General features: G+C 41.6%; 2 protein-coding genes across 5 annotated transcripts; one reads left to right on the forward strand and one right to left on the reverse strand.

Moving 5' to 3' along the window:
- Positions 1-1,151: 1,151 nt before the first annotated feature.
- On the forward strand, positions 1,152-1,472 carry SMIM32 (small integral membrane protein 32; the record flags this gene model as incomplete). The annotated part of the gene is made up of 1 exon (XM_079542270.1): positions 1,152-1,472. The coding sequence occupies one exon, from the start codon at positions 1,152-1,154 to the stop codon at positions 1,470-1,472; it is 321 nt and encodes a 106-aa protein (XP_079398396.1).
- Positions 1,473-12,411: 10,939 nt separating this feature from the next.
- SMAD5 (SMAD family member 5) lies at positions 12,412-19,647 on the reverse strand (the record flags this gene model as incomplete). 4 transcript variants are annotated; one of them, XM_079542512.1, is made up of 6 exons in its annotated part: positions 19,183-19,647; positions 18,102-18,353; positions 17,291-17,410; positions 16,445-16,666; positions 13,659-13,915; positions 12,412-12,555 (listed from the first exon to the last, which is right to left on the reverse strand). In XM_079542512.1, exons 1-6 carry the CDS (start codon positions 19,583-19,585, stop codon positions 12,412-12,414), a joined length of 1,398 nt encoding a protein of 465 aa, XP_079398638.1. In that variant the 5' UTR covers positions 19,586-19,647. The 4 variants fall into 4 exon arrangements, with proteins under 4 accessions (XP_079398638.1, XP_079398637.1, XP_079398639.1 ...); XM_079542511.1 differs by having other exon boundaries at positions 18,102-18,390; positions 19,118-19,647; XM_079542513.1 differs by lacking the exon at positions 17,291-17,410.
- Positions 19,648-20,009: the final 362 nt, after the last annotated feature.

Consider the following 20,009-nt stretch of genomic DNA (forward strand, 5'->3'; position numbering starts at 1 on the left):
GAGGGTGCCGGGGCCCGTGTGAAAGAAAGGAAAAAAAGAAACGAAAAGGCATTCTCTGCGCTAGAGAGATCAATTTTAACAATAGAGATTTGAGAGAGGGGGGAAAAAAAAGAAGAAGGGAAAAAAAAAAAAAAGAAAAAAAAAAAAGGTTTTGATGCCGTCGCCTTCTTTTCGTCCCATTCTCTGCTGCCCTCCCCCAGCTCCAAACCTCTCCCCGCAGCCTGGGGCTCACACTGGGGTTGCTCGGAGGATCTCTCGCCGCTCAGCACGGTGCCCCCGGCAGACACATCGCGCTCCCTCCCTTCCCGGCAGAGTGACGCTGCGGAGGAGCTCCGGCAGAAGGAAAAGTCCCGTTTGGCACCATCCTGCCCAGTCCCGCTCCGCAGCGCGGCTGAGGTGAGGGCAGAGGGGAGGTTTCCAAAGATCCTCTCTCCCCTCTGATTTACAGGGAGGAATTTTGCTGTTTCTATTTTTTAAAAAAAACAAAGGGACGTTGGAGAGATTTTTTTTTTTTCCTTTTCATTTGGTTTGTTGTGTTTTGTTTCTTTTCTTCTCTCTCTTTTTTTTTTTTTTTTTTTCCCCCAAAGCGAAAAGAAATGCTTGAAAGCAGCAAGCCCAGCCTTGGAACGGGAGCTACACAGCGCATTGATAACCGGGATTAAGAAACTCAACTCATGCACCGGGATTCCGGCAGCGGGCAGGATCCCGGGGGAGAACACAGCAAACCCAGCGGGATGCCAACGCTTCAACCGCCTCTATCCGCGGATCCCGTTTAACCCAGGCTCCATTCCAGTGGTGAAAAGCACCCGGAGAGCCGCCGTGCCCTCCCCTGGACGGCATCGAGGGCTCCAACAGCCCAGACCCGGTCCGAGGGCTGCGCACTCCATGCTCCCGCAGGCGGGAGCGGCACCGAGGTACCCGCGCCGGTTGTGATTTATGTCTTGTGGATGAATGCTGTAAATATGAGCCACGGAGATTTAAGAGCAAATCCCCTCGCACGGCTTGGGGAGTAATTTGGTTTTACTTTTAGGCAAAATGTGGCTCGCTGTCAGGATTTTACAAGCGGGAATATTTTTCCTTCCCTATGCCAAACAGTGACTGTGTGTGCTCTCGTTCTTTACTTCGACCGTGGAGGAAATTTAAGCAAGAACATGTATAGTGAATTGCTAAACTCAACCAGTGCCACCGAAGCTCACCTCATCCTTCAGACCAACACTCCCTACCTGGGCAGCACGCAGCGACCCGTCAGCTCCTCCGCCTTCTACATGTCGACAGCCAGGGTGCTAAAAGAAGGCGAGATCAACAAGCCCGACCTGGTGACTTACATCATCCTCTTTTTCTTTCTGCTCTTGACTGTGACACTCATCGTGCTCTTCATTAACTGCCAGCTGAAAAATTCTTTTTTTGCTACTCTTCCTTACGACAGATCCCTCCGGGAAGCGAGGAGCCCGTGGAGGACACAGGCTGTGTGACACGAGGAGGAAAACGGCGTCTTCCAGCAGCAGCAGGGAGCAGCAGCGTTGTGCAGCACAGCTTTCTCGTCCGCATGGCAGCGGGTGGCTTCGACCCTCCTTAAAATAATAGGCTGCGCCGCGGGGAAAGGTTGCTGAAAGAGACGCCGTATGCAATGGGAATAGCTGTAAATAAAAGGCTGTGCGACGAACTGGAGAGACCACGCTTTGGCAAATTGATCGGAGCAAAAAGGAAATTGCCCCCCGATTCCAGATTAAGAGCTATATGTATGCAAATGTCATCACCGACCCATTCAGTGCCCATAGAAGGACATTTGCATTAACAGCAATCTCTGATTTGTGCATCTGGTGCAGCTTGCTACCCATGTTTATGAAATCACAGCACTGAATGTAAAACACAGCGTATTTACCTAACGGCTCCACTCTGAGGACCAGAGTTTACTTTCCAGACCCGTTTCTCTCCACTGCTGCTGAATCGCTCGGTAATACAATGGGAGCCATGCCTGGCAGGAGAAAACCAGAAACGGTGGTTTAGGTTTTGAGTGGGATGCTGCTGGGGGTGGTGGTGGTGTTTTATTGCATCTTCAGTCGGGTTTCAAGTCACTGCCAGCTATGGGAACCACTGAATACCTGAGTAATTCGTTTTCAACTTCCTTAAGTTGCAAAGGAAATTGCTCGCCAAGGCATGAAACCAAAATAATCAGGATGGAGAGAAGGAAGGAGAGAAAATAAACATCATTAATCGTATGTAAACTAATGAAAGGGGAGAGCAGAGCGCTCCGAGCTCCGTACAAGCAGCAGATAACTTTGGAGAGCCACTGTGTTACAGCAGGAGCTGCTCCATGGCAGCGCTGCCACTCCTTGCTGTCACCATAAGGCCGGCAGTCAGGAGCATGCTTCATCAAAAGGGCAGCAGCATGATTGATTCACCGCTCGTTAACGGTAACATACACTGGTTTAGATTAATTAGCAATCCGGTTTTGTTCTAGAAGCTGTACTCCTGCTTCACCTTCGCTGACATGCTATTTAAATAGATGACAGTTCTTAGGAAATTTGCAGTTAGAGTGCCGTAATTATAGACCATACAGCACAAACCCCAGAACAGTATTCATGTTCCCACAGCGGGCAAAGGGCTCTTTTCTGGTTGTTTCCTCAGCCGCAGTGTCTCCACGCACAGCTGAATCGCAGACGGCCAGAAACACACCCTTAAAACCAACTTCTACTCCCACTTTTGCACGTGGACCTCCAAGCAAAGGAGAGGAGCTCGTGCAGTGCCAGAACTGCGGCCCTCAATGCGCCCTTATCACACGGAGTGCAGCAGAAGTGCTGTGTGTACACATGCACGTAAAGGACTCCATCCAAATGAGGAGATGCTACGGTGCAGTGACACACAAGCACGTGGGACAGAGACATGAACATACCTGGGCCCTGACAGCGAGCTTTTATACAAAGAAATTGCACAGTTGATATACTTCCAAGTCACTGCCTTGGTTACCATCTTTTGTTACACTCAAAAAAGTGAAGCCTACCACAGAGCAGCCCGGAATGCTTTACTCCTTGACAGGTGGCCAATTTTTATCTCATCCGAACCAAATTTCACTGGTGTAATTCCAAACAATTATTCTAATGCAGAAATAAAGAATAAATTCAAGTGTGTTTATCTCAGCCCATTTTGAATAAATTGAGCTTTTATCAAATCAGCCATTTCTCATTTATTTTTAAGTAATGACAGCTTGTTTTCATCTATCAGCCATAACGAGCTTGGTCTAAAAATTCCTGCTGGCAAAACCCTCAGAACCTGATAGAACACATGTTGCATTGCACCATGCTGTACATTTTTCTTTATTAAAATGCTCTAGAATAACCCTGGAATAACCATATTTTCCCCCCACAGCACAATACTTGGAGCAATGCTCCCAAAGGAATGACATCAACTGCAGAAGAAAGCTCCATCAGTGCTATTCTAAGCTATACATGAAATAGATGCAAAGAAAACATCTCTGCTTAAAAGGAGCTTATAAACAGGAGCAGACTGATTTTTTACAGGGTCTGATAGCGACAGGGCATGGGGAATGGCTTTAAAGTAACAGAGGGTTTGATATTGCAAGGAAATACTTCACTCAGAGGACACTGAGGCACTGGCACTGCTGCCAGAGCTGTGCTGCACCATCCCTGGAGGTGCCCATAGTCATGGATGGGCCCTGGGCAGCCTGAGCTGGGGACAGCCAGCACTGTGTGGGCTGGGGCTGTGAGGTCCCTTCCAACACAACCATTCTGTGGTTCTGACTGTTATTAATTACCCTGTTGTTCTCCCTAGACACCAATGTTCTTAGCCCAAAAGGACCCATCCTTTTTCTTGCTTTTCCTAGGTGCGAATGGATTGGGGTGGGCACTTCTATGGACATTCATCCTCCTGCTTTTCCCTTTCCCCTATGCAAAAACCAGGAGTTGAGCATGTTCTACACTTCCATCACTGCTGACAGCTGGGAAGGACTCACTGATAGGACTCACAAGGCTGTCATTAAAGTAAACAATGCAACAAGCAAAAAATAAGCACAAAATCTAAGTACCTCGCTTCTATTAAGGATGCCTCAGGTTGGTGCTGCATGGTAAAGCAAACTGCAGGGCTGGGTTGCATGACCACGCTCTCCTAATTGGTGTCAAACCACGAGAGTCCCACCAATTTGTTACGGTGCTTGCGCTAATGAGTTTGAGTCTAGTAGCATCTTCGAGAGAAATGAAGAGCTCTCATCCCAGGACATCACTTGAAGACAGGAATCACCACCACAGGGCTCCTCAACTCAGCTTTCATTAGGAAAGATGAAGCTTTTCATTGGGAGGAGAAAAGGAGGGAGGCTGGGGACTGGCACAAAGCCATGAGCGAATGCCAAGAACAGTGAGAATTTAATAGTTGCTTTGCAGTTACACCCCTATCTACCAAGGCATTTCTTTTCCTTGCTTTCCAAGCTTATAAAGAGGGATTCCAACGAAGAGTTGGGTAGAGCACAATCTTGATTTCCCAGCCTTTTCCACAAGGTACTTCAAACATTTAAAACATCAGCAGAGAGATCAGACTGAAAAGAGAAAGATATCTCGAATTGGGCATTTGGTTGTAGGCGTTTGCTCTCTTCCTCTCCTTAAATCAAGATCCTGAGCTTATACCACGTACTTCAGATATAAGCAGATAAGTTTGCTTTACATCTGCTAATCCTAACAGAAAGTCTCTTAAGCAGGAGGTTACGCTTGTGTTTTTCCAAGTTTTTTCCTTCCCTCTCCCTCTTTACCCTCCCAGCAATGCCCCATCCCAACACACAGGGCTGAGCCCAGCATTATGGCACAACCATGGACACAATCTGTTCCCTTCTGACCTTCCAGGACTGCAACAACAATCTCTTACAGAACACTTCAGATTCTCTATGTGGTTTTTACAGAAAAGGGTCTATTTTGTCTTGCATTATCCCTACAACTTCTCCATTCCAGCTGAAGTCTAACTCACTCCCACAGCTTGAGGCTTCTGAGAGGCTGGTACGTTTGCTGAGAGCCAACTCTGGGTCTAAGAGGCTTCAGAAAATGAGATTTCACAGGAATGACTGTATTACACAGTGTTTCTTATTTAGACCTAGAAATAACCACGTTGTTTACAACAGGAGAGGTACAACTTCAAAAAGAGAATGGAAAAAGTCTATAAAGAAGAAAACTCCTGTTCTTAGAATAACAGAGCTGTCAGGTTTGTTATTTTGTTGTCTCCCCCCCGAACCCCCCCCAAACCAAATGTTTTATGGGGGGAAAAAGAGGAGGAGACGCCATTTATCCTCTCCATCTCTAAAGATACCAATCTGCTACTAAATATCACTGCCAACACTGGAGCGTAACCTGCCTCCTCTTAGTAAAGGCAAGGGGCTACAGAGGGGCAGAACAAAGAATGGCTGCCTGCAAGGACCACTGCAATCTAAACCAGCTGCTGTATGAGACTTCTTATGTTGCCAGCACACAGTAAGGGACCCACAGAATTTTTATGACACCATCACTGCACAAGCAGCCCCCTGCCCTAGAGCTGCTCAGAGCACTCCTTGAGCAGTGGCTTTGTCCTACCAAACCCACCTCTGACCTCAAGCAGGAGGCAGATGGACACCTGGTAGTCCGTGGGCACCCTGACTGCTGCCTTCTGCTTCACTGCCTCCAGCACAGCACCTCTGAAAATCCTTCTGACAGCAGCCAGGCAACACAAGGAGTCCAAGAATTAAATACAGACTGACAGACCAGCGATAAACCAGCCCTACAGACACCCGCTCTGTCCCATTAGCAGTCTTTCCATCATACACATCCATAGTAACACAGCAGCTAGCACATCAGAATGTTCTGAATAAATAAGAATACTGTGCCTCTCACTTTTTTTTTTGTTTGTTTTGTTTTTAAATGGAACCATCTTCATTTCTGGAGTTCCATGGAATATTTCTAGTGGCTTACAGTTCCTTCCAGAGACATCCATGCACAGCTGCTCACTGCAGTTTGCCCAGCCACGCACTGCATCAGGTATAAGCACCTCACCACAAACCAGACACAGGGCAGTTGTGCTGCTGGCTTCTGGCCATCTGTCAATAGAGCACAAGTTTAAGACAGCAGCAAAGGGATTAAAAACAGCAGAAATAAGCATGCTGCCTGACATATCTGTGGACTCTGGATTTCCTGCCTCCTGATTTTTGGAAGGAATATTCTGCTTTCACCTGGATCCCCATTGCCCTCCAACAGCATTTACCAGCCAACGAATCTACAGCCTCCAACATACCTTGAGAAGCAGAGAACAGCAGAACTAATAGGATAGCAATCCAGACCTTCCCTTATGCTTGCACTCAGAGCTAAAAAAATAAAAAATAAAAAATAAAGTATGTTGTTTACAGAAGTATTTTTACAGCACGTTTGAACATAGGGCCCTATAAGGCAGTTAACGAGAATGTATTCAAAGAAGAATTTGATGCAAACTGCCTGGAAGTTGTAAAATGCTGAAGCGTCTCCACATGGGTATTTTATGTTGGTGCTCAGGCCAACTTTTCTTTTAAGGCCTGCTCCCTCTTTTAATACAAAAGCACTACTAGAACTCAATCAGCTGAAGGCTGCCTTCTTACCAGGCACCATGAGAGTAGCTCCTCTGCACTGCACTCTGGAGGTCTCTCTGGATACTTAGTTTAAAAGGAAAATACGACTAAATACAGAAATATAGGACAGAAAAAAAACAGGCTGCATGTTTCAGTCCACCTGCAAAAACTAGGTATGCCATACTCAAGGCACGATACGCCATTGTCCCCAGTGTATCAGCAATTCCACCACGTGGGTTTTCTGCAGAGAAGTGTCCTATGCTGCGTGGACAGCACAGCTGTTGGCTTCACGTGGCAAGAGCACAACACATAAAAGGAGGAAAAGGGGAAATGCTGTTTTTGAAAGCCTAAAGGGCACTAGCTGTGACGTGCAGGAACTGGAAAGCCACGAAAAAGGATGCCTGATTGAAGTACCTGGAAGCAGAAACAAGACATCAGCTCTCCACGTGGATTTCAGTAGTTTATGCAATGGCCTCACGCCCTTTAGGGAGCAATTGTTTTCCAAGTTTCAGATTTCTGTTGTTCCCACAGCACACTGGGAGGTCTAGGGGCAGATGCAAGGCAGATGGCACAAATCTTGCCCCTCCTCTCCACAGCTCAAGCAGGCTGAGTTTATCAGTCCGGATAAGCTACTCCTCTGCTTCCTACTGCATGTGCCAGCAGCTGGAGTGAAAATCCACAGCACTGAGCTACAGACAACCATCTCTGCCCCTCCTGTATGACAAAAACGCACAGGATGACATTTCTTTGCTTAGAAGTTTATACGCAGCTATCCAAAACTTGAGGGGAATGATTGTGTTGAATGTTATCAACACAAAGTGCTAATGCTGGCTGAATTGCAGAGCACCCATCAGCACAAACTCCTCCTGCCAATACTAATGAGCAGTAAGATGATGCAGTACCTAAAAGCATGTACACATAGCTGAGTGGCTGGCAATTTACAGGTACTTTGGGACTTGTTACAAATGCCTTAGTGCGCACAGAAGACAGCTGGCTCTGCATCGCAAGTCAGAAGATTAACAGTGTTTAAGAATTCAGGATTGGAGCCAGCGTCATCATTGTGCGGTCCAAGTTTTTTTCTATACTACAGTATCTGGAGAACACAGTAGATACACACAGCAGAGCTTTCTAACAACGGCAGGTGGAATAAACTAGCACTGATTCTGCTCTAACTTGCCCCACTCCATCACGCAATCATCTGTCACAAACACACACTCACACACCTTTCCCCTCCACAGCTCACATCACCAGTGAAGGGCAGAATTCAGTGATACAAGTATGTCATTGAAGTGGTGAGTTCCCTAAACAAACTTCATTGATTCCACGTTACTTGGCTTCTGTATAAAACTTCAGAGATGTTCTTTATGACCCACGTCCCGCCAGATGGATCAGCAGCAGCACTAACGCACCTAGAACACCTACAGCAAAAGCAGTTACTTTGCAACAGCTCTTCTAGGCAAGCAGAATTTCTTGGGAAGATGTCAGGGAATGGATGGTCCTTGGCTCACCAGGGCAGAGCACTCCAGGCAAGGCAGGCACATTTCTCTCGGCCCAGCATACGACACCCAACACCTTATTGCTTTGTTATTGCTTTAAAAGCCAGGTAGATATTTGCATTTGTCTCTGCATACAGTGAACAGAAGGAGCCTCTGACTCATTTATCACACAATGCAAACTGGTGGCTACACGAGCTGGGATTTGCCCAAAGCTTTTCTGCTTTTACAATAAAAAAATATTAACCCTCCCCCCCCAATCCTCCACACCAAAACAGAGCAAAGAGCAATTCCATGGTTGTTTCAGCTGGCTACTCACAGAGATGCAACCATTCACTGCACATCTGGAGGAAAAAAACTCTGCTAGAGAGCTACAAGAACTCACCATAAACCAACACTTGTAAATAAGTACTTCAACACATAATGAGGTAGAGAAGAAGAAAATCAGAAAAAAAATCTGTTGGTTTTTTTTTTTTTTTGTATGTTTATTGAAATACGAGCAGCAGAATGCAAAAAAAAAAATCTTTAAAAACATAACATAGCAAAACCTAGTAATTTTAAAATTAACAAAATAAAAAGATGTTTAGAGTTAAATGAAAAACCTCATCACTAGAACTGTGTTTCCTACAATGTAAACAAAAGCATAAAGGTTATGCTTGCAACAAACACAGAAGCAGGCTTATGGAGCAGCACAATAAAGCAAGTTTACGTTGTGATCTGATGGTTTGGTCTATTGATTCGAATTCAGGATGGGTTTCCTTCCTAAACAGCAACTTCACAACCACAAACAAAAGTCACATTTGTCTTTTGAAGCAAAATGTTTAGAAACTGCTTTGTTGTTTTAAGACCATCACTAGCTGTACTTTGGATAACTAAAACAATATACAAAAAACCCCCAAAACATTTCAAACTAAAGGGAAAGCTTGAAATATTTCAATGTCTGTCTGGATGTACACTGTAAGAGTATCTGCCCAATTGACAACTTACACACTGTAATACTGTGGGGAAAAAAAAGCCATAGCTTCATGCAAAAAATGAAAGCATTCCAGTATTTTAAACAGCCCTACACAGAATCAGTGTGTAGGCCACTCCGTCACTGTTTCAGTTAATGGGATGTTTTGTTAATTGTCTCTCATCAGTCAGCCATACTAGAAGCTTTATTTTGGTCCTATAGATACGATAAACCAACATCAGCCCTCCATGAGTAACTATCTGATGTCTGATGTAATTAAACGAATGCAATACTTCCACAAGGCGCTGGTCTGACTGCCAGCAAGACTGATGCCCACAGAGGAGGAATATCCAAGATCAGATCTTATCTTAGTGACTATGAAAGAAAACCCAGAAAGAACTTCAGTGTTCCAGGCTCCTTGCTGGTATTGTCAAAGCTGTTAATTAGTGCTGTGTTTGATTGTAAGTAGAAATAGGCCTTAAAAGAAGAAAATACTTACACTTATAAAAGCCAAAACAGTTTTTGCTGAAGAGTAACATTCAGTCTAAGCTGGGCTATATATAATGCTTCATCTTCCACTACCACGCTACTGGCTGATTTCATTTCTCCATCCCTCCATCTAGATAAAGTGACTTACACACAAGCACGCTGCGACAGAAGCAGCAATCTCTGTTATCACTACACTTAAAACGCAATTAGTGTCAAACAGTTCTCATCCAACTTATCCATGCAGCACTATCTCACCTTTCCATCGGCAGCACAGACAAACCAAATGCGATCAGGAACACCATGAACCAGTAGGCACATCAACCAAGAAGCTCTCAAAAATAAGTCCTACTTAAAAAGAACAGAAAAGCAGAGCGTAGGCAAATCGTTTACTTGGTCTGCTCCTGCAAGCCTGCCCTGGCAAAATCAGCAGCCGCAAGGATAACCTCAGCACTGCATATATTACAGATCAAGAGTATGTACACAAGCACAGAAATGCCAGAGTACTTTAATACTTAATGACAGCATCAGAAGTGGGTTAGCTAGAGAGCACTGCAGAAATTATGCTTCATTGCATGGGTAGCCAATCTAACCACAATACAGCAGCTCTGACTTGCAAACACCTACTTCCAGCGCCCATTCTTCAGTCCTTTAGTCAGCCGCATCCAAACAAGTGAGCGGAGGTGAAGCCGGGTGAAAAACATTTTGGATAAAGCAGAAGCTTGTACCTACAACTGAGATCTTTCTTTGATCCAATGTGCCAAGACATTCATTTTAAAAGCTCGTCAAGAAAAACATCCGTAGTGTCAAATATACACATTCAGCAACTTGATAGAAGTCGGGCCCGGGGAGAGGAAAATGGGAAGCCTGATCCTGTGGCCAAGTGACTTTGCATCTTATTCAGTCAACAGGGTTGCTGTTTCGAAGAATGAAAGAGAAGACCCCAGAAGTGAGTGGCAAATATTGTTTTCCTCCCTTCTCCTGAAGATGCACATTCGCTTTAACACACACTGAAGAAATTGCTTTAAAAAAAAAAAACAACAAGAACAAAAAAAAAAAAAAGACAACAAACCAACAATAAAATCACCAAGTACTACAGAAATACCTGTACAAGAGAACATGAGGGTTCTGCAGAAGTGTTACAGTTTATTCCTTTAAGGCATTTCATAAGAAACATTTTAATGACACGTAAACAATTTTTTTCCTTTATGATCTCTTACTCAGGTACCATATAATGCATGATTTCCACATTTGAGCACAAACTGTCATTCAATAGAAGACAAAAGAAGTTGTGTAAGCAATCAACGTCTCAGGATTGCAGTAGTTAACTGCAGCACATCTTTTAATAAGTGTTTGCATTTCAGAGGTTTCAGTCTCTCCCCCAGACACTGCACCCTGTCCTGAAAAGATATCCAGGAAAACGGAGGAGTTAAAACTAACAGTAGGTCTTTTTCTGCATGCAAATGGATTTTGTATAATTCACTTCTAATTCTCTTAGAATGCTCCTTCAATCGTTTGTACTTTTACAGGGGAAAACTACGCGTACGTTACTGAGCTGATTTCTTTTAGCGTTTAGTACAGTGTTTGAGTAATACAACAGCAGAGGCAACGTAATTCCTTACAAAAAGATACATTTCATATTAATGCAGTCCTTGATTTCCATAAAGCTGCCAATTACAAGTATTCTGACCGAACACCTGTCGCTAAGAACAGGCTCAAGAATCACTGTTTCACGTAGTCTACAAAAGAAGTGATTGGTTTTGGTCATTAACAACAGGCCTGTATTAAATTACATGATCTGGAAGGAAGAGCTTCTGCATTCATTTACTAATTTGCTAAGCCACTCGCAGCCTTCAAAGAGACTCAAACTCATACTGAAAGTGAATTAAATACAGTGTAATCACTAATACTGCATAATGACTACTGAGAGATTAAAAGGCTTAACACAGATCAATTCCAGACAGGCAAAATAAACAGCTAAAACACCAAAAAGAAAATTAAAAAAACAACTTACTCCTTCGAAAAAATAGCAAGGCACTGCCATTTACAAATACTAGTGTTTATGTTAAAATAGAGCAGGGTACCTAAAAAGAAATAGGCCCTGGCAACCACATCCAAATGGCATGAGTGTAAGTCAAAGAAAAACAAAAATCACTACTCCAGAAACGTGCAAGATGTTTACCTTGTATCAGTTACTATTTAAAATGGTGGTTAAAAGCAATAGTACAAAACTGAAGTGGGAAAAGACTAAGAACTGCTATTCTGCATTCATATACAATGTGTTTATGACAGCATTTTCCAACAGACAAAGTGTTTTTACACCACTCCGACATTTGTAAAAAGTATATTTCATGTGTACATTTAAAGAAAGTCACATTGTTCAATTAGGCAAATTAGCCATAATAAAGCCTAATTTTCTTTATGACAGATGTCAAACTTAATTTGTTAAGCAACTACACTAAAAATACAGCTTGCAAGCTGGAGCTGCACATGTTCAAACGTTTGTATAAACATTAAAAAAAAAAACAACGAACTATGATATGTATTTATTTTCTGAAGTCAGTCTTCATCATTCTGCCCCTACAGGACAAAAAAATAATTTCCAGTTAAGACATATGCCTGTTTAAATTCTACTCCAAGGAGGGGAAAAGCGTTCTGAATTTTTCCAATAGATTTTTTTTTTTTTTTTTTTTTCCCTTAGGGCTCAACTGTCACTTAAGCATCACAAGAACAAATTGAAATGTAAAACTGCTCAGCTATACACAATGGAATTGGTCACAAAGGGATTTAAAAAAAAAAAAAGAAAGTAAAACCATAAGATCCATTCTCCATATAGCTCACAGTATCCACGCTGGAAGTTTCTCTAGAATTAGAATAAGTTCACTAAAAATAAGGCTGAAGATGGAATTTCAACACTATGAAACAGATGAAATGGGATTAAGAGGAGAACCCATTTGTGTAAGTACTTTATCCAGCCACTGGAGGGGCCCATGAAGATGAATTTCTATCCAGCACGGGGTGCTCGTGACATCTTGTCGGTGATACTCAGCTCCCCACCCCTACAAAAAATGAACACCACGTTATCAATCAAGAAAACACGCCTGCATCTAGAAATAACTGTACTGACAACTAGCAGAGAGTCATCATCTAAGGAATTTATCTGAAGTTAACTCAAAATCTAAACAATTCTTATCATCTCAAGAAAACAAAAATCAGCAGGTCAGAAAGGAGTGGCAGAGAAGCTGCACTCAGAAGCCTCCATCAAGTCCTCCCTGCTAGAGGCCCAGCATCACCATCCAAGTTCCTTTGGAGAGCAGACTGCTGACTCCAAAGCGGTTCCTCGATTTAGCTACAGTTCTTTTCCATTCTTCCTCCACACACTGCATCTGAACAGCATTTATCACAATTGGCAAGATAAAATTTCAACAATTTCAGAAAAGCAGCTCATTGTATACTCAGCATTTAACAGCTGGGGTACCCTGAGGCAAGATCTAGTGATTTGTACTGACTTCAACAAGTCTATTTATATCTGCGGTATAAAGACTTCCTAGTACACTTCATTCTAACTCTGAACACATCATTTCAAGCTTTCTTTTTGGACAAGACGAAAAAAACCAACAGACAAAAAATCTGGATGGCACAAGCCTGAACTTCAAGCTAAATCTGAAACTGGCAGCCAATTTGAGGAAACACTACTATGAGAATAAATCTGTAATGTCAAACTGTCCTGTTAAACAGTGTACTTTCTCCACGTTGAAAATGCAGTTATGTATCTTTATTTATATGAAGTGTCTGAAGTTTGAACATCTGTTCTGTAATCACTTATGTTCCTCTTTACCCACACTGTCTTTTTTAGGGGTTGTGTAGTTAGCTAGCTTTGCTCATTCAACTTCAGTGCACAAGTCCAGACCTCCCTTCGTAATTTAACAGTAGCTACAATGATTAAAATCATGTCCTGAATACTGAAGTAAATACAGGCAATAGTTAACAGGACAAGCTGTGCTTTTCTTGCATCAATTTCCCTTTCCCTAATTAACCTTCCCAATGTATTTTAAATTGAAAAGACTCGTATGAGGTCAAAATAGCTTTGTTATATTGGCACAGTCTGCTGACTACTGAAATCCACAGTAAGCTTAAATGCCTCTCAAAATAATTTGTTTACCTTTACAAAACTCATTCGAATGGTGCACATTTTGGTGAGCTCATACACTGCTTCAAATCCATGGTTGACAGACTGAGCTAAAAGCTGAGCAAATTCCTGATTGTTAAAGATTTTCAGGCTGCATCCACTAGGAATCTTGCATACAGTTGTTGGATGAAAGCCGTGGTGGTAGTTGCAGTTCCTGCTCTGTACAAATATGCTGCTGTCACTTAAACACTCAGCATAGACTTCCCCACCAACATAGTAGAGATGAACTCCTTGAAAACAAAGTTTGAGAAAAGCATTAATTTTTTTTTCCCCTCCAAAAATACAGTACTTAATACAAACCCCTTGAAATCAGAGGCAACTCAGTTTTCTGTCTGAAGAGCTCTTCAGAAAAGCTGTTTTGTCTTATGCCCACAGGGTAACAGTTTCTCATTTCAAAATACAAGCTTCGTTACACATCAACCACTAGATGTCCTTCTCTCGTCAATTACAGAAGAGACAAAAAAAATCCTACTTCCACACACCAACAGTTACTCCAAGCCAGTTTCCGAGAGGATTCAGGCAGATTTTAAAACTGCAGCTTTATAAACTGGTAACTTCCGCCTATGGGAATTCCAACGAAATTCTCAGGAGCAGGGATAGACACAAATGTGAAAGTGTGTCTGCAGCCTGCTCACTTTTTTGGCACGTTTTATCAAGCAAAAAGAGATGCACGTCCAACTATCCGGACAACTTAACCAATATCAGGATTTACGGACCTTAAAAATCAAGGGAGGCCCTAGTTTGTCACCACTGTCTGCATTCAGCTATGCATATAAATTATTCCCTCCTCTGTTATGAATGGCTTACTAGAACACTACATCTTATTCAACACGTATAAAAGCCACCCACTGATCCCCTCAGTGCTCAAACACAGACTCTCACTGGTACTTCAGTTGAGATTCCTGCCTTCTTTCTGCCAGACCTTCTCCCCTTCCTCCACCCGTCACAGTCACACACCTGAGATGTGGCTCACTTTGGTAAGCTTTCTAAAATGCCCTGCTGACTGCTCCATGCTTTGCTATACGAGGCTCCAGCAAGTCAACAGATGCCAGCTGATTTTTCAGACAGCAACAACTGTTGTGAACACTGCTAGATCCACTTGGGACTAAGGTGGGACAAAGTTCACACAGAGGAACCATTGGCTTGACCTACTATAAGCAGCTGGCAGAAAATCTGGGATGTGCAAAAACACATTTTCACTACACAATCGTGTTTATTTAAAGAGACAAGGGCAACTACCACCTGCTGCTAAATTCTTTTGGGTATAAGCCTACTGGGGGAGCTAAAAAGAAGCAAGATACATCCAGCAGTCTGAGAAGAATACTGGTAATTCAAAAATAATCCAATGTATAATTAGAAGTCATTTACTCCTGCAATGCAATACTTCTGCAGAAAAAGCTGAGAAATTAGAAGCAGGTAGCTTTAAAGAAACAAAAAAATCACAAGATTCTCCAAAGAAAAGCCATAAACAAATAATATTGTATACCAAAACAATCTTAATTGTACTCAGAATTGCTACTGTAAAGCAAAGTTTTAGATTAATAATTAGTACTGAACACACAGACATTTTAAAGCTTCAGATTTCCTTGAGATCAATACTCCACACGATTTTGGATCTAATTTAGATTTATTACCTTCTCCAGTGGATACGTAACATTTGTCCACTAGTACCAGCCACAGCAGTAACTCAAACCAAAAGAACCTCACAGAGCCTTTCCCCTACCTCCATTCAGCTCCCAAAAGTCTGCTGTTCTCACTTGATACCATTTCCTTTTCTCAGACAACGGAACTGCATCTACTTTAATATTCTAACAAATATTAAGGTGTATTTGGTCTCCAGAACAACTGCAATTTTTTGCCATGCTTAATTTCTACCTAAAAGCCTTCTAAGAGACATTACAAGCCTTGAAGTTCAGCAGTATCAGTAATAGTGAGTTGTATCAAGAAAACAGGAGTTCAAACATAACAAATGATTTTATGTGCTAAAAAATGTCTCATACATGCAAGAGAAGGCAGGTTTTCTTCTCAAGGACTTAGTTAATTATGAAAAAGGAGGCACTCAGAAAAGGAGCACTGCATTTTAAGATAATTCAAGCACATTCCATCAAAGATGAACACTGTGCATCTCTACGTGCTATCAGCCAAACATTATGGGAAAACTAGAAGATCCTGCACAACCTGCTGTCTCCAGGAATCCCTCCCACACACAAACACACCCATGGATTCACTCAGACAAATGAGCCCTTGCAGTTTTACATTAGCACTTCAAAGTCTCGCTGCCAACTTATGCAAGATATTAACATACTGCAGACAGCAGTGTAATATGCTCCATGAACAGAAGAACCACCACTCTGATACACTCTAAAGCAGCATGAAGTATTTAAGCAGAAGATACAAGATTTCAGAAGTCCTGTGCATTTGTCGGTGCTGAAATAAAGCTTTCTACATACAGAGTATCACTGACTGTAACAAAAAAGCCCCTACAACAACAGTTTGTAAATACAAGTACTTTCTTACATTACTGCTAAAGAAAAAAACATATGCAACTCCTAGATCGATGAGAACCAATCCACATGGAAAAAATATCTTCAGATATTAGAGAGATTATATATTAGATATATAGAGATTTATATTAGATATAAATCACAAACTGCTTCAATATCTCTGCACTATGCTACAATGACTACTCATAAATAAAACCAGTAACAGTAAAAGCAAGGATTAACTTTGTAAGTGTACAAAACAGAATGAAACTTCACCTTTCCCAATATGTCGTCTAGTGTTCTCAATGGTTGAGTTGCGATTAACATTTGAGAGCAAACCTAAGCAGAACCTGTTTTTATTATTGGAGGGATCTGTAAACCCATCTACTAAGACACTTGTAGAAGATGCATGAAAGGCCTCCCCAACACGATTGTTCAATTCGTAATACACAATCGAACACCAGTGTTTGGGTTCTTCATAGGCAACAGGCTGAACATCTGAAAATAAGCAAAATGGAAATGTCAGTTTACATAAAATTTAACACATCACATCTGAAACTGTAAGCATTTCAAAACACCAATAGGTGAGTAACAACTTGGTCAGTATTTGTGATGGGCAAGAGCAAGTCTTGATTAAAACCTTAATGATTTTAACTTACTTTCACACATTTCTGCTAGACCATTGATATTGTTTTCCTGTTTTAAGGCAGATATTAAGCAAAAAAAAAAATCCTACACAAAAGATTCAGATGACTGTGATATCAGGTGACACATGATTCTTCTGTCTACATTTTCATTTTCAATTTTTTTTTAATTATTGGTATTTTGGGTCATAATTTTCAGAGCCCTTGTGCATATACAATTCTGACAGCAGGTAAAAACAGCAGCAGATGAAAAAGTTCAGCTTACACTAAGCCACAATACACATTAAAAGCAAGAGGCAGATGAGCACAGCAAATTTTGTTGCTTAGTTCTTGCTGTTGTAAATCCTTTTTTTTTTTTTTTTACTGCTTCAATTTACCAGCACAGATTTACTGCATCATTTGAAGTTATACATTCAATTTGATTACGAGTATTAAGAAGCCAAACAAGGCTAGTTCTGCATCATACTATACAACTTACCTCTGGTAGATATATTTGGCATGATTTGAGGGATCATTGTATTGCTTGTGTCCATAGACTGAGAGTTATCCTGCCCCATTTGATCATCAGGGGGCATATATGCAGGAGGTGGAGTATCAGCTACACACAAGAGGAAAAAAAAAAGAGTGAATAAACCTCAACAACGTAGACTATTTATTTCTGCACTTTACAGCTGAGTTGTAAACACAGTAAAACAGCCTTCAACAAGAGAGGTTAAAACACCTGGTCTGCAGGAACCTGCACACAACAAGAGGAAGGATACCATGTAGAATGGACACTAACAAGGCCTCTGAGCTCCTGCAAAAACGTATTCTTTAATCCTTTACCTTCTCAGCTTTATAAATCACACCAATAACCAGGCAGATTCAAGACCTTCTTTCCTTTGCTCTTTCCATTTAGTTCCCACCCACCATTATTTTCAAAGTATTTAAGTTTCTCCTATTGAGAATTATTTTTTATTTCAGTTAAATGCTATATTTAGGTATTCTCCAGAGAAGAATATTAATAAACTTTCTGCTTGGACTGTTCCATCTGCTTTCTTTCATTGCTAGATGTTCTTCTAAAGCACATCAATTATCTTCTATTAAAGCTGTGCAAAGTATTTTACTACTACAGTATACATGACAGAGAACGTTTGGAAAGACAAAACAATGACAGTCAACTCTGACCAGCAACAAAACTAGGATTAAAATTCCTTAAAATGCAAACAAAGCAATTTATTGTAAGTATCACAGCAGCTAAGTACTGCAATAAAATCTCTCCATTAAGTTCACATTTAGGCTGTACTTACCAGGTAGCTGAAATGGACTAGACGGTCCAGAGCTAGCTGGGGAGCTTGGGTAAGTGCTGCTGGCTGGAGAAGGTGGATAGGGACTGTTTGGTGAAATGGAAAATGGAGTGCTGTTGGGCTGCTGGAAGGAATCTGGAAACGTCGCATTATGTGGCATGTGTGGTTCATTGTGGCTTAGGTTCCTGAACTGAACGAGTAGACTGTGCTGTGGATTGAACTCACTGTGTCTAGGCACTAACACTGGAGGTAGAACTGGAAAACAAACAAAAAAACCCAACCAAACAAACCACTTAGATAGAAGGAAAAGTATATAAACAACGTGCAATTTTGCTCACCATGAAAATTTCAATACCAATGTGCATGGAGGAAAGCATTAATCTGTTGTACCACCAACCCCTCTCTCTGTATGAAGGACTAACACTCCAGTCTTGCAGAAAAACAGAGCAGAAATACACTTATATTTCACGCAATTGAGAGCAACTTTTTAAATTACAAAACACCAAAACAGTTCACATGTAGTGCACAACAAACTACTGGTTTAGAAGTGTATAACCCACTCTGCGTATTACAAAAGCAGTACAGATGGAAATTCAGTCCATATTACTAGTCAAACTACATGGCTACATCTAAACCTTTTCACTGAGGACAAAAATATATATATATAATACAATGCATAAGTATTGCCAAGTTGGGATTTCAACCTTCAAATTCAGGAGTACTAAAGTCTGGAATTCAAGTGCTGTGCTAAAGCACTTGCAGACAACAGTCAGTTGCAACAGAGATGCAGAGACTTTTGATCACTGCCTTCCTTCTTTATTGCAAATGAGGACTTTGCCACTAACTTTACAGGTAGCAGTCTTTAAAGATCTGTGGGAAAGCCATGTTTTACCATAAGGAAAAACAGCTGGTATGGAATGGACAACATCTCATCATAACCTCAGAAGAAAAAATTCACTTTTGAAGACGTTATTCTTCCAAACCTCCTCATACACCAAGTTAGGTTAATCGTATGGTACTGATGCAAAGAACATGTGATTCCTAGAGATTTTATTTGTTTTTTGATAGCCACGCTCAAACATACCTGGGCTCTCCACCCTCTTATAGTGGTAAGGATTGATGCAGACTTCCTTCTGTTTAGATCCAAAAGGAAACTCACAAATATCCAATGGCTTCAGCTCATGATGGCTTTGTAGATCAGGCCAACGCCAGACACGACAGTAAATTACATGGGGAAGGCCTTTTCTGTGAGAAACCTGAAGTCGTCCATCTAAAGAACGAGGGATGGTAACACACTTGCTGGGCTGTCCTGGACTGCTCAAAGCTTTCTCCAGTTCTTCCATAGCACCTTTTTTCTTTTTCAGCTTTTTTACCAAAGCATCAACAGCTTTTTCTGCCCATTTTTCCTCTTCATCTCCTTGTTTCCAGCCCAACAGACGCTTTACAGCTGGGCTAGTAAAGGAGAACAAACTGGCCATTGACGTCATTTGACACACGTCTTCAAAAGACTCGTTGGGTTTTGCCTTTTTTTTTTTTGTTAATTCTTGTTTTCAAATAAATGTCAGTGTATACCAAAGGCAGTTATTGCCACTGATGAGCTGTATTACTTCTTGGACGCTGACAAATAAACATATAGACGTCAGTGATGAAGTCTTCACTTCAAAAATAACAATCAACTCTTCCAATTTAGCTCTATCAAGAAGATGAGTAAACAAGCAGTTAGTAAACAAGTAAATAATAACACAGAACAAAAAAAAGATAATATTAAAAGAATGCTCATTTCAACTCTAGTTGTCGTAACAAACCTCCTACCCTACTAGAATCTCTGCCTAAGGCTGAATATAGGAAAACATTACCAGAGTTCCCATCTATTCATCTCTAATAGGTGAGAAAAGAGACATTTAGAGGATC

Source organism: Tetrao urogallus (genome assembly GCF_951394365.1).
Source record: "Tetrao urogallus genome assembly, chromosome: 14".
NCBI classification, from domain to species: Eukaryota; Metazoa; Chordata; class Aves; order Galliformes; family Phasianidae; genus Tetrao; species Tetrao urogallus.